Source organism: Pteropus medius, unplaced genomic scaffold, assembly GCF_902729225.1.
Source record: "Pteropus medius unplaced genomic scaffold, Ma_sr-lr_union100, whole genome shotgun sequence".
Lineage (NCBI taxonomy): Eukaryota > Metazoa > Chordata > Mammalia > Chiroptera > Pteropodidae > Pteropus > Pteropus medius.
Window position 1 is genome coordinate 22114773 of NW_024340849.1, and position 14973 is coordinate 22129745.

General features: G+C 43.9%; 1 protein-coding gene across 1 annotated transcript in view; it reads right to left on the reverse strand.

Moving 5' to 3' along the window:
• SETBP1 (SET binding protein 1) overlaps positions 1 to 14973 on the reverse strand; it is a 324498-nt gene that overhangs the window by 84438 nt on the left and 225087 nt on the right. The window contains 1 exon segment of the mRNA XM_039842615.1: positions 5949 to 9408. Within this exon segment, the coding sequence (XP_039698549.1) occupies positions 5949 to 9408 (3460 nt within the window).

A 14973-nucleotide genomic window follows, 5' to 3' on the forward strand; every position in this document is an offset into this window, starting at 1 on the left:
ACATGGCTTCCTTTTATGTGTGTTTGCCCCACTCCTCCCAGCACCAATCGCACCATCTTCGCTCTCTAAAAGCCTCTTCCATCTTTCAAGACTCATCTTGAATTGTAACTATTACAAAGAAGCAATTCCTGGTCCCACCTCTCCACTCCCACTGAAAACATGGCAGTGGCTCCTCCTTATTTGGAAAGCCCTAGCACTTTCTCTATGACTTTCTGATGGGCCTTACAGTCTGCCTTACAGTATCAGTTACATCTCTTTTCCTCTCCCGAGTATAGACAAGAGCCTTCTGGATTGTAACCTTTTGAGGGCAAAAGCATTCAGTTACTCATCCTTGAATTCCTCCCTCAGGACTGCACAGAACCATGCATGCACTTGGCATTACGCAAATACTTTAAAGATTTTCTCCTGTCTTTATCACTTCCCTTGAAGTTAGCCAATGTTCAGTAAGTGCCATACGGCACAAGCCTAGGCCACAATCCTAACAAGTACTCAGCCCCATCACTTGTTTATTTATAGAGTGAAGACATGGTTTTCCAAAGGCACCATCCTTATCTCTGCCCAGGGCCAGGCCGGCCTGTGGACGCATGCTTTCCTGATTTCTCTAGCCAAGAAAAGCTCCACGTTGTAGCAAAGCCAAGTCTGTTGAAATTGTGACTTCTCTGCACCCACACCTGAATCTCCATAATTCTCCAAAGCCACAGAGGTATAAATAAAAACTTTCAACAGGACAGGGGAATGTTTGCCAACTGTGGGAAGATAAATGGCCTGGGGACTTCATGCTCCAAAGGCAGAATGGCTGGCTTTCTTATTTCAATGTAGCAAAAGAGATGCTGTGAGTCTAAGGTTTTTCTTTTTTTTTTTCATTGCCATAAAGTTATGGGTCACAACATTTAATTTGATTAATTCCTAGTTTCCAAAAGGAAACCTTAGGAGGCTCGATAAAATAAATATGTGCAATTGTTAAGACAGGAAAGGAAAAAAAAATGACTTCCATCAGAGCCCACAAAGACCGTTTCCAGTCCCAAACACGGGTCCCCAGAGATAGCCTGGAAACCAAATTATTGTCAAAGAGATGCTAACCTTTTACAATAGCTCACAGCAAAAGAAAACATATAGCTTAACATCTCTCCTATGACTCACCTTTCTGGTTTTTTTTTTTTTTTTTTTATCTTTTATTGTGTCTCTCTGTCTCCCAGATGCTAAGCTCCCCAGTCTTCCCAGTCTAAGCTCTTCTACCAATTAGATACGCATCACTGAATGAGTCACTTGACCTTCTTTAGCCTTAGTATGCTCATCAACAGAATAAGGTGTTTATACTACATTATTAAGATCTTTGTACTTCTGAGTCTGAATATAAATGCAAGCTCCCATACTATTTGGTCATATTAGTGCTCTAATCTATTCGTTTACAAGATGATGACTGGTTTCAGCCTACACAAGGAGCAAGCTAATCTGTTAGTAGGCATCAGATAAGAGGAGTTCCACCTTTTGGAAAGGTGAAGTTAAATGGTTAAGCCAAAGGTAAATGGGTGAGTCACACAGATTAATAAATGGTCCAGAGGAATGTATTCTGAAACTTCATTGAACAGCTAATTAATTGCCCAACTTGGCCAATATTTGGGCATTTTCTTCAGAACTGCCCAATCTGTGTGTGTGTGTGTGTGTGTGTGTGTGTTCATATGCAAATTCCTTTGTATAGATTAGAGACTTTTATAATCCTAGGTTATCCGGTCTAGTCAGAACCTTTATTGTCATAGTCTCACTTGGGAAAACTGAGACTCAAAAAGATGAGGTCTTTCAGCTGGTTAGTGTAGGAGACAAGACTGGGGCAGGTACTCATAATCCCGATAAACCACACAGCAGCCATCGGCTAATCCATCTTTCATTTCTTCTCACAGGATGACCCAGAATTCCATTTGGATTAAGGTTAAACAGTCTACACTACACCAACTTTCCATTTTCCACTGTTTCTTTTTTCCTGGTCTTAACTTTCTCCTCCCACGAGTCCTCTTATTCCTTCTATTCCATTTTTAGAAAACTTTCCTCACACTTTTTTTTTTTTTTGTATAGCTTTCATGGCATTTCATCCATGCGGTTAATTCCCTAATCTGGATGACTGCTTGGAAGAGATTTCTGTATTATTTTTGGCTTGGGCATCCATTTCCTGCCAGTGAGTGACAGCAGAGACTGCCTCACAAAATGGCCCATAGCGCTCATAAGAGGAGCTGGCAATATGCTAGAAAGAAGCCACATGAAGAGGTGGAGTTAGCCAGGCTCAAGGGAATCCAGCTACCTTCATGTCAGGATTCTGATATCTGAGAGGTGAGCTAAAGATTAGTTCTCAGCATCCATTCATCATGAAGAAAGTACTTGACATTTGGAGACTCTGGATGGCTACCTTGACAAATAATAGTGTTGGACTAAGAGGTAACACATGTAAATTTACTTTCCTCACTGCTTCTCCAACATGTGTTGGGAACCTGGACAGCAGTGGTCAAGATGTCTGAAGTTCCTGGCATGATCTGAGGTCAAAGTATGCAAAGATTGTTTCCAAGTGGTCTGAACAGGAAAAACATCACTCACACTAGAGACCTCGTCCACTGCCTTATGAGAACTTGGCTTTGAGAGCACATCCTGACTATATATTGTCAACCTTGGACAGGTTTGCTCTTCTGGGAATCTGCTGCATGTCAGCCTGTGCAAGATGGGAGAGATGCCTGGTGGGAGAGAGGCACAAATGAGGACTGATGAGCCGTCTTCCAATGCTGAGGGTGGATTTCACCTGCCTACTATTTCTCCATTATTTGGCCTCAGGGAAGCATTTTTATAAATGGAGATTTAGCAGATGGTATGCATTTAGAAAATAGGTCAAAAAGAGCTACTGCTTTCTAAAACCAAAAAAAAAACCAAAAACAAAACACCCGCCCCCCTGCCCAAAACAACACAGAACAAAACAAAACAGAAGGAATAGAATACAGAAAAGGAGTCTATGTGACTTCTAAGCTCTAGGTGTATTGTAAGGGGGCTCACAAAACAAGACATCCATCTGCTGTGGCAAGGAGATGGAGAATGAATGATTTTCCAAGTAGGAAAGAGAACATGGAGTGTGCAACTGCTGCTATTGCTAACTGGGGTATCTACTTCCTCTCTCTATAATGGTAATGACTTACATTTGTATGGTACCTGTCAGCTCTGATGTCAGGGAGCACGTGAAGTCCTCTCTTGACTAAGCTACTAACTCTGGTCTTCAATAGGCTAAAGGCCATCTATAGGCCATCTATATTTATGCCATATCTATTTTAGAGAAGACTATCTCACATGAAATAGGACATCGAGATACTATAGAAATGAATCCAGAATGGAGAATAAAAAGGTGGAGCGAGAGACGTGGTGGGAAGTACAGATACTCATTTCCAGTCATGACCCTCAGTATCATCCAGCTGAACAGATACTTCGACTCAGATAAAGTCTCTGAAAGATCCGAATGCCTCTGGTACCCTCAGCCTCATCCCACCTGCCTCACATCTTTCAGTGGGACCTTGGCATTCTCTGGATTCTATTAGGTGAACACTCTTCAGGGAGTCTTGATAAACTCTGACATTAGGTTCCAAGTGCTACTGAAGACATTTCGTCCCTGATGTTTTCAGGACCCAGCAAGAGAGGGGGCATTTGGGATATAAGCAAGGGGAGGCCAAGGGTGGAAGGGAGGGGAATGATAGGGAATCTAGTCTGTTCCAGTAAGACATTCAACAAGGTGTGTAGGGACAACAGGCATAACGCATATAAACATAGAGGCCACCAACAATCATGATTCACTAAAATGTTGAGGAAAAATAAACTCATACAACACAGAGATAGGCACAAAGCAGTGGCCAAAACAACTCAGAAAACCAGATTTCAGTAAGGACAGAGATAGAAGCTCTGTCCATATAGATATTTCCAGGTTGCTATTTAGAAAAGGTCGAGATGTAAGGAAGCCTTCCTCATTGGTTGGCTGCAAAACAAATACGAAGATGGGGAGGGGGAGGGTGGATCTTAAATAAAGTAATGACCACCATGTGAATGCAAACGCAAGGAAAGTTGTATGACTAGAGTGTGGGCACACTCAGAGACACACACAGTGACTAGAGATGAACACTTTGATGGGGAATTTCAACCAGCACCCAGCAATACAGTCAAATACAAAAAAACATCCCAGTAAGACTGATGAGAAACTCAATGAGAAAACAATAGCTGGTTTTAGCTTCCAAGATCTTCCAAGATCAGGTCTGTTAAGTTAGGAGTCTTGCTTGTAGGTTCTCAGCAATAACACGCCACCATCATTTTCTAGCTAAACAATGTCAAGAAAATAATAAAAAAAAGAGAACACCCTCTGTCCACGACTAGCTTTGGTCCTACGAATCAATTCCATCATGCTAAAAGAGAAAGCAATAGTATTCCTCATGTGAAAGTTTAATCTAGCAACTCCTGCCCAAGTGGGCTTACCTTGGGCTTTGTACACACACAAGAAAAAAAAAGCACCTTCAACAAAGTCTGATGATGAGAAATGAAAAGCCCAGATGAGCACATCCGCTTTGGGCAGACACAATGTGTGGGCCATTTATCATCTTGAGCAAATGCAGGGGACATGGCTGCTAATTGGTCTCTTCATTAACCCAAAAGAACATCTACCACTACAGCTAACTCACAAGCTAGTGGTAATTTGGTACAATCGTTAAGTGGCTTCTAACTCATAATCATATTTCTTCCTGAATTCTGCTGGCCTAGAAAATGTCTCTAATTCCTCATGAATAGCCTTCCCTCGTCTTCACTAATAGTAGACTCCCTGGGAAGGGAAAGGACAAGTACAGGGTACACATCATAAACAGAGGTAAAACACTACACCCAGACTTTAAAAAGGAATGATTAGTCCCTTAAAACCAGGCTTCGGCCAGGGGTTTTGTATGACCTGAGCAGGGGGAGCATGAGAAATCCTTTTTAGCTTTTGCAACTCCTAAAAAAGGAGTTTCCACTCTTTTCCTAGTAAGCTTCTGTTCTATTCTATAGGAGTCTTTTCATCTTTGTGATGTGTGGACAGGGACAAAGGGATACTTATGAGGAAGTGTGAGGCTTCCAAGGCAAAGAAATTTCATATGGGTGGGCAGGTCAGCAAGGAAATTCTGCCAGCAACTGATACGGAATGAGCTCTTTCTAGTAGCCTCCAACACTTCAGTTTAGAGATTAGTGGGCAAATCCCATTCCCAGTGGACAAGCCAAGAGACACAGCAGTTAAGGTCCCCTTGGGGGGAAGGAGGCTTGCAACCCTTTTGGCCAGGCTCCCTCTCCTTCATGTACGGAAATGACAGTGAGGTCTTCACTCTGGGGGCCTGCCTAGGGTAGCTCATCAAATGTCCATAAACAAAGAGAGGACAATCTAGCCTGGGGCTGTGGTTCCCTTATCAAGTAGACTTCAGGATTTCAATGACTGGGCTATAGGATTCTCAACCTAGAACGTGTGACTGGTAGAGAAAGGAGGTCAGATAAACTAGATATTCATTCACGTCCAGCTTTGACATTGTTGGGATCTTGCTGGTATTCCTAGTGAGTTTTATAAGCTTTACCCAACCAGCAAACTGCACCTTCACATCAGATAAGGACCTAAGAATGGCACCCTTAATAAAAAGCCTAAAGGCAGTGGGTATGGTTGCAGAGCTACCGGGGCTGCCTCTGGGCCCGCAGTTCACAGGTAATGGCTCCGAGAGAGGAAAGACATTAAATACCAAGTAAACAAAGTGTAAAATGAGCAGCGGACCCAATGTGCAAGTGCGTTCACGTGAATAGCCTTCTCTGCTCCTACCTCTCTGCAAACCAGTGAACACAGTGTGCCAAAGAAGGCAGACCTCAAAAGTGCAAAGCCCAGCAATTAAGTAGCAAGTCAGTCCAACTTGGAGGAAAAAATGTGGCCTTACCCGGAGATATGGAGGAGTCGTAAGAACTTCTTTCCTTGCGGTTCATCTTGAAGGCTTGGATGTCCTTTTCCCTGTACGTCCCAAAGCCTTCGTAGCTCCTCCGTTTACTCCCACTCACATCGCTGTCCCACTTGTCGTTCGAAGGGTTCAGTTCACCGAACACGTCCAGGCTCTCTGGTCTTGTGCTACCACCATCACTGCCACTGCCAGAGTACCGTTTTGTGCATGAGTCCGCAGGCTCACTGCTCAAGTCACCTTTGTCCTTGGCCTGCGTCCAATGCTGGGCATCAGAAAGTGACAGTGTAGACAGGGTATCCACCTCAAAGTTGTTCTTGGAAGCTTTGTGGCTGGCTTCACTGTGCTGGTGCTTCTGCCTCTCCTTATGCTTGTTCTTCTCACTCAACGGTGGGAGCTCTTTGTCCCCGCTGCTCAGTCGCTCGCTCAGGATGTGGCTGGAGAAGCCGGTGGCTTTGCCTGCAAAGAGACCGCTCAGGTTGTCGTGGGTCCCCAGGATCCGGTCTTCCTTGTGCTTATGCTTGTGTTTGTGTTTCCTCTTGTGGAGCCGACCGCCCGACAGACTGGCACCGCCCACCTTGGGAGGATTCAGGGACGGCTGCATGTCACCGAGGCCCATGCCAACAGGTCCCTGCAGGTGTACTCCATGCTTTGCTTTATGCTTAGCTGTACCGGACATCTTCATGTGGGAGCTTGTGTGGAACTGAGGTGGTGGCACTGTTGGCCTCATGAATGGGGAAGCTGCTCCGAGCGTGTGCGACAGGTACAAAGGAGCTGGGTATTGACTGTAATAACCAAGGTTCATCATAGGCATTGATGTGTAAGGCATTCCATAGGGTGCATAGTAACTTCCACTGGGAATAGGGTAGCTGAACCCTTGTAAAAAAGGCACCTTTGTCATGGTGTCATTGGTTTTTGCAGGCCTACCACGCTTCTTCTTTGACTTCAAGTCTGAAGTCCTACGAAGATAGAGCAACGGGTCATACTGGATATATGGCACCGGGTAATAGTGATCAAAATTAATCCGAAAAATGCTGGGATACGGATTCTCGTGGTAAAAGGTGTAACTCCGGTGGGAGATCCTGAACACCTGGAACTTGGTGATGAGCTCTTCTAGGTCTGCCAGAAACTGGAGATCATCACGGTTCTGCAGGCTTTTCCGTTTCCTCTTGTGCTTTGGCTTCTTGAGGCTTTCGTGGGCCAGAAAGTTGTCCACAATGAGATGCTTCTGCCGGTGACCATGCCGGTTCTTTGTGCTGGTGTCAGACGGAATGGCCTCCGGGTTGTCCAGGGAGCAGAAATCGAAAGAGTACCTCCGTCGGGATTCTGAACTCTTTTCTGCTTGGTCAGACGTGCTGTTGTTGTCTGTCCCGATGCCACTGTCGCTTGGGATCGTCTCCTCACTGTGTGACTCGCTCACAGGGGACAGCGTTATTTCCTTGAGTGACCCAATCTCGCAAAGGTGGGAAGGTGAGTTGGCCATCAGCCTGGGTGGAGAGAGCTTCCAGGTACCACTATGTATGCCCTTTTGGGTTTTGGTTGGAAGAGCACTGATGGGCTGGAGATTTGGCATAGTTTTCAACTCTGAAAAACTGGTTTCAGTGCTGGCGGGGCTCAGGTTGCCATTGGACCCACCTAACTGTGTAGAAAGTGGGTGCATAGCTGCTGGTGAAGACGCCACAAGTGACTGAAAGTTGGAAGGCACGGCTGGAACGTCCGGCTGGCTAGAAACAGGCCTTGGGTGCTTGATGGCTGTTTTGGGTTCTTCGGATGGGGGCGGCAGCTCTGCTCTTGGCTTCCTGCCCCTCTTCTTACCGATGTAGATGGTTCCCCTCTTGCTGACATTAATCTGCTTGCCCAGTTTGCTCTCAATTGCTGCTGCCCCAGGGCTGGTCTCGGGCGGAGCTTTAGCCTTCAGAGCAATGCTGCTGGAGCAGGACAAGATCTGGTTCAAGATATTTTTCCTCTTGAGTGTTTTCATCTTATTGATAGTTTTGATGGTCTTCTTATCCAACACCCCAAGCTTTCCAACTTTTTTGTGAAATTTCATCTCGCTCATGGGTTTGTCCTCTCCTGGCACTAGTTGGGCCAACTTAGCTAAGCTGCGTCGTCTCTTTCTCTTCTTGGTGCCAGGAAACTCCCGGCTGATGGGACTGACTGGACTGGTGGAAGTCCCCTCATGAATCGTCTCAACTGTGAGCAAAGGCTGCTTCTTTGGTCGTCCCCGCTTCTTTTTGACTGGTGTGATGACAGTAAGACTGTCTGTGTTGGTGTACAGAGGGCTGGACGGGGTGATGGGATAAGCAGATGGTGGCTCCACCATCAGTTTATCAGTGGAGGCCATGACTGCCTCCCGAAGCATACTGGTGGGTTTTGGTTTGCTGCACGTCCACCTCCGCTTTGCAGCAAATTTTGGATGCTGAATTTCTGGCAGCTTCCTTGATGGAGAGTGATCTGTGCATGTTGGAGGTGTCATGACCATGGGTGGCTTCCGCTGCTTAGACATACCTCCTGGGACAATTTTCTCGGTATTTCCACCAGTTTCAAGGCCAATCGAGGGGGGCTCACTCTCTATCATTTTACTCAACTTAGGGACACGGGGATCTTTCTTATTTCCCTCAGGGTTGGAAAGTATCCTATTAACTACTTCACTGCTCATAGCGATTCCAGAAGCCAGGGCTTTCTCTGGAATGATCTTTTCCACCACTGCTTTGATAGACTGTCTCTTTTTCCTCTTATGGCTGCTTGGATCTAGACAGGGTGCCTTGATCGGGATAGTAATCCGGACATGACTTGGGTCATTTTCAGGATTACTGACGGAACTCACATTCTGTCTGGCTGGTGATGCCTCTTGGGCATGATCTACAGAGTAGCCTTCCCTTTTCCCATCTGTATTGTCAAATGCTTTCTGGGCATTCTTGACCCAGTCCAGGTCTGGGTTTGGTATGGTTTGACTTATCACATCTTTTTTACTAGACTTTTTCTTGCTGCTTATAGTAGGTGGTTCTGGGGTCTCCTTTGTACCTCCTCCATCTTGATCGACCAAGGGCTGAAGCCCATTGCACTCGGCAGAGCTGCTGGGTGGGGCTGGTGAGCTGTGGTTGCTTGGGGATGGAACCACACCTCCCAAGAGCATATCTTTGCTACTGTTGGATAGTTGACTCCATGTGCTCCCCGCACTGCCTTTCTTACCCTGGGCCTTTGAAAAGGAAGCCATGGGCTCAAGAGCTGGGATCTTGCTGGTGCTTGTAGTTTCTCTGCCAGATTCTGGACTGATGAAGCAATTCTGAGTGGCAGGTCCACTGTCAGAGTTGGTGGACCAGTCCATGTGGTTCTGGCTGCTGCTTTTTTGCTGGTGCTTTGGTTTTAAGGTGTCACCGGTGAAGTCCTGTGGGAGGCCTGGGTCATAATGGACAGCTGAGTGTTTCTGTGGCCGCTCGTAAGCCTAAGGGTGGGCGGAGTAGAGAAGGAGAGAGAGAAAAACAAAAATGAGCATATTGGAACTGCTAAAATTTAACGTCAAAAGGCGTAATGATGTGAAAGGTAGAAACAGCCACCTTTCATTCCAGAATGCTTTACAGAGGGTTTCTCAATTGCAGCAATAAAAATAGGGTGCACTGATTCTGAACATTAATACGGGCGCTTTAATCACTGTCTTTCCCCTCCCCCACATAACAGAAACTTTAACGATCTTGGTTAAATGTGATCTCAGAATAAGAACTGTCTAGAGAGAGGAGGGACCCTACAGGGCACTTAGCTCGGTGCCTGTATTTTACAAATGAAGAAGCTGAAACTTGAACAGAGAGTCTTGCCCAAGGTGGCAGAGTCCAGGAGAGAATCTGAACTTCCTTAGTCCCTGTGTTCTTTTGCCCAGCTCGAGCTGCCTCTTATTTCTGTCCAGGCTTCTCCTCAAACACACGTCTTTCCCTTGCTTTCTCCTGTTGCACTTTCTGTTTACACTTTATCCTGGATTTCAACACCTCTACTCAAACAAGTAACTCCTTGGGAACCACTGCAACAAGAAAAAGCAGCACAAGTTGAGGAATTCAGGGGGAAGTTTGAAGACTGTGTGGGGGTGGGTGGGCAGAGTGCCAGTCAAAGGCATGGAGAAGAAATGGAAGATGGAAAGAAACAGGGAAGAGCTTTCGAATCTTTGCTGGCTGTAGGAGTGGTGCTGTGTTCGGAAATTAGTCCTCTGAGGCATTCTTAAGCCCACATTAGGCATTGACTGCTCTCTTGAGGAAACTCTTGAATATTCTCAAAAGGAACCTTGAGTCTCTTGGACAAATGTGCCAGGACAAAAATCATTATCATTCAAGATCACTCCTGTGAACTTGTCAGCTGTGTTTCCCCCTACGTTGATTCTAAATAACTGTCTTTGACTCTGGCACCTTCCTTAGGAAAGGCAGAACCTGTGCTAGAGGCAAAGCATTAAGTAGCGTCTATAAAGTCACAAAGGGAGTGAATAATGAACATATCATTTTGAGCTGTTAAAATGGTTTTTAATATAGAGCTGCTTATTGTTCCAGACAGATTTCAAGCCATGCTACCAGTACACAAAAGCATCCTTCAAAGCTTATTATAAGTCCTGTTTTACACATAGAGCAGTAAACTTAAAGCACACACTGCCCTAAGATTTGTTAAAGAAGGAAAAATATTAGTAAATTAAAGGAAGCTTTGGATAATATCTCCACTGAGAATATAATTGGTTTAGTGAATTTAGGAAGTTTTAACATGTAATATTTATCTGTCTTTTTATCTATCATCTATCTGTCATCTACTCATTTTTATTTGCCATTGATGCTATAAGATTTATATTTTATTAGAAAACACTTTTTATGGTCCCTACTAAGAGTCAAAACACAGAACATGGGAAGAATTACAGATAAAATTTAATGTAATAAAAAAGAGTTTCCTTCATACTTGTTCCTGGAATCCCTAGGCTTATTTTCTGCCTCCCTGATTTTATGAAATCCTTCTTATACTTCCAATACTGGACTATATTTTTTAAGAATCATGAGAGAGTTGTCCTAAGCTAAGCTTGGAAGTGCCCAGGAGAAAATTCAGAAAAATAATTTATTTAACTTTTTCTTCATCATGTAGTTAACAGTAGACATACCACCACATCATCAACATCTAGAGAACTAATTCTGCCACTTTGTTTACTAGGTATTACTGCTGTGAACATAGGATGCTATCCCATTTTTTGCAAAAAAAGAGAAATCTTATTCACGGCATAAAATATTAAACGCTATTTACTCATCTATTATGAATCAGGGCTTTGTTAATTTGTCATTTAAGCTTTGGATTTTGGTTGGCACTACGTGTACACTCACAGAATGACAGGTCTAGAGAGGGCTTGAAGACAAAGTTTCCAATTCCTTACAGTGACAATATAGTTGATTACTTATAATAGAGTCAGTGGTGTCACATATTAAAAATGATAGTGGGACAAAAGATGTAAATTATTGTTTTGGACCTGGGTAAAACAGAACTTATAGTCACCCTCTTTCCTCTACCCCCTGCCACCAATCCCCTTCTGCTTTTCTAGACCAGGACACTGAAGTCCACAGAGGGGCTTCGCGGGGAAGCTCAAGTCTTGGTCACTGATCTCCACCAGTTTTTCTCTATTGCTCCATTTTCTTATTCTTGGCACCTAGCAGACTCCTTAATTAACTCTTTCTTTATGTTCTAATCTCAGCTGAATCCTAGGAGGCACTCTACCTTATAGAAATACTCTTAAAAGATTTTATAATAAAACCATAGATCTCAATTTTGTTGTACTTATCATAATTTTATAGTTGATTTGTGGACTAATTGAATTAATGCCTATCTCCCTTTTTATCCTATATATACGCCATCACAGAGGTACCAAGCACAGTGCCTGGAAAATAGTAGGCATTCAATAAACATTTATTGAATAAATAAAGAAACATACATTTCACTATGGGTATTTTATTTCGTCAACAGTGAGATTAATGATGTGTATATTGCAACATATTGTCTGCAAACATAATCGCCCCCTCCAGTCTAATTTCTTATGCCATTCCTTCTGTATGCGCCACTGTCTCTTATAAAGACACCTATCACAATCCTTTTAACTGCTGTATGCCATTTATTTCTGTACTTTTCTGTCTCTCTCTCTTAGACTGTAAGTACTGTGAGGTCAGAGACTCTCTCATTTATCTTTTTTATCCTCAGTGCCTACTGCAAAGCAAACCGTACAGAAAATTCCCAGTAAATGTTTGTTGAATGAATAAACAAAATAATGTTCGAGGTGTCAATTACCATGACAAAATATACGGCTGCACGCAAAAGACAATAAGCCGCCAATCGATTGTTTGAGAATGGCTCATAATGAAATTGGAGCACTCAAATGCATTAGGTGTTGAACGAAAACATCTTTCCCAAATACTTAAGGACTGAAGACACTCCCTTCAGTGCAGTTTTTATTGTAAGTCCTCCCCCATCCCATTAAATTGTTTCACTTTCCAATTAACTCTGCCTTTGAGGAAGGCCACGTGACTGTGACTGTCGGGAGGGTGGATTTTACTCGGGCAGTTGAAAGGTGGGGCCCGCTCACTTACACCCAGGGCAGATCAGCTGAAAGTAATGTAGTTAAGCATGCCTGGTTCCCAGTGCTTCCATCTGGACCCTGCCTGATCCCATTGTTCCTACCACATCAGCTGCAATTTGCCCTGCTGGGAGAGTGAGGCAATCAAAGGGCAGAATGGACAAAAGGGAAGCACAACAAAGGATCAGGAGTAATGGGGGCAAATGGTCCTGTAAATGCTGCACTCAGATGGGCTGAGGTGAAGGGGCAGAGAGGACCTAGAAGGAATGCTTTCTAAGGGGTCTGGCAGAACAAGGCTTTCTTCCAGCAGTGGCTGATGGCTATATCTTGTTGCATTTCAAGAAATCCCATTTCTTCATCTGTCAGCCATGACATATTATATACACAATGGTGAGGCTGTCAGTTCCAATATGTCCTTCACTGAGAATTGAGCACTTACTCCACTGAGACAGAGACGGACATGGCAAAACAGGTCGCTACCTTAATGCTGGGGTAAGTGAGAGAAGTACAGGCTCTCTTTCCATCCTTCTCCGGTGGTTTGGGGCTAAGAGTCCCTGTGAGGATCTTCAGTAACCCACAAGCACATGTTTCTATCTCCCCTTCTGATTATTATTTTTTGGGGAGGATAAGACCTGAATCTTTTAAGGCCTTTATATCACCCTCAGCCCTCAGCAGGATCATCTCCTGAAATGGTTAATGAATAAGGGAAGAGCTGATGATATTCTACATCGGGCTAGTTATTTTTGTGGAAAACTTAATACCAACTAAGCTCAGCATGTCTCTTGGCTGCTCCCCCACCCCCATGACTTGACTGTGGAACTCATCATAGTCATTTTGAAGGTGTGGCTTGCTTTTATAAGAACAGTGCTTTCCATGCACACTGAGCCCAAGCCAAATGTTCGGCAGTAAAACACCATTTTGAAAACCTTAGACAGATTTCTCTCCTAAACGATGTGCTTATGGAATCAAGTCTTTTGGTAATGTGAGAATTCTTTGGTAGACTATCCCCTCCCCAACAAACAATGTATACATCGTATACATTTAAATTTTGTACAGGTCTGATTTCTTTTTAAAAAGCACTTTATTTTCATCTAATTTTTAAACTGAGCGTTATTAGATCACTGCATACAAACTTAAAGATCTGTAAAAAAAAGGGGAAGAAAATGAGTCGCCGGGCCTTATCTCAGGCTTATCTACAAAGCAAGATTTGTTGCAATGAGCGGAGAAGATGGCGTTTTGGGTCTGAGGAAAAAAAATCATATAACTCATAAAAAAATCAAGCATGACTTGGTGGGAGATAAACCACTTTTTGGGTTAGCTGCGTTCATGCTACTGTCTGCTGACGTCGATAATTTAAATTTACTGTTTGTGAGATATTTTCCTTTACATGAGAGCAGGAAAATACATCTGGGCATGAAGAAAGGAAGGAGCTTTTTTACCTCTTAATTTGGCACGTGGTACTTTTCAAGACGTGGTCCTGAATCCTGCATCAGAACCACCAAAGGTACTGGTTATTGATACAGATTCCTGAGCCCCATCGAGATCCAGTATTGGCAATCTTCCAGGGTGGGACCAAGGAATGTGCATTTTAACATGCTCCCCAGATAATTCTGATGTACAATCAAGTTTTAAAACCATTGATCTAATGTTTTAACACCATAATTCCTCTGGAGTGGGGCTCTTCTGTGGTTGCTATGATATCTGGAGCACTTTTCGGTGGTAAATATGCAGAACAAACCGCCATAGGCCTGTTAGGATACGCAATTTGGCACCACTGAGCATTCCTGCTTTGCTCTCTGAACTCTCTGCAATTTACATAGTGAGAAACTGTAACCTGGTCCCCTGTTTATTCCAAGTATGCTACCGATGAGGTGACAGAAGAGTCAACGATATGGATGGATGAGAACATTGTCTTCCCAGAAAGGACTAGGCATACAGGGGTTCATGACCTCCGCCCTGGGATTTCTATTTCTCCGACTCATCCAGGCCAATCCCAGAGCTCTGGGAAATACTGGCACTCCATCCCTGAGGCTTGAAGCAAGTGTTCAAGCCTGAGCAAGAGCTAAATGTGGGAGACAAGAAAGGCAACCGCAAAGTGTGTGATTAAAGGTTCCCAACCCTGGCTGTATGTTAGAATCATCCAGGAAGATTCGTACAGAACACCGTACCTGGGATCTGACCCAGACCAATTAAATCGACATTCTAGAAGTGGGGACTGAACAGTAGTACTTTTTTCAAATCTCTCAGTTATCCCAATGAGCAGACGGAGTTGAGAACCACTGGATTATATCAAAGACAGGGGTCTGGGTTAGGGACTAAAGAGGCTCTGATATTACCAGAAGATATTCCAGCTCAGTGGTTTTCAAACATGTTCCACAGAGTCCTAGGATTTTGTAAAGACATTTCTGGACTGTAGCCAGTGGACTGAGCAAGAGA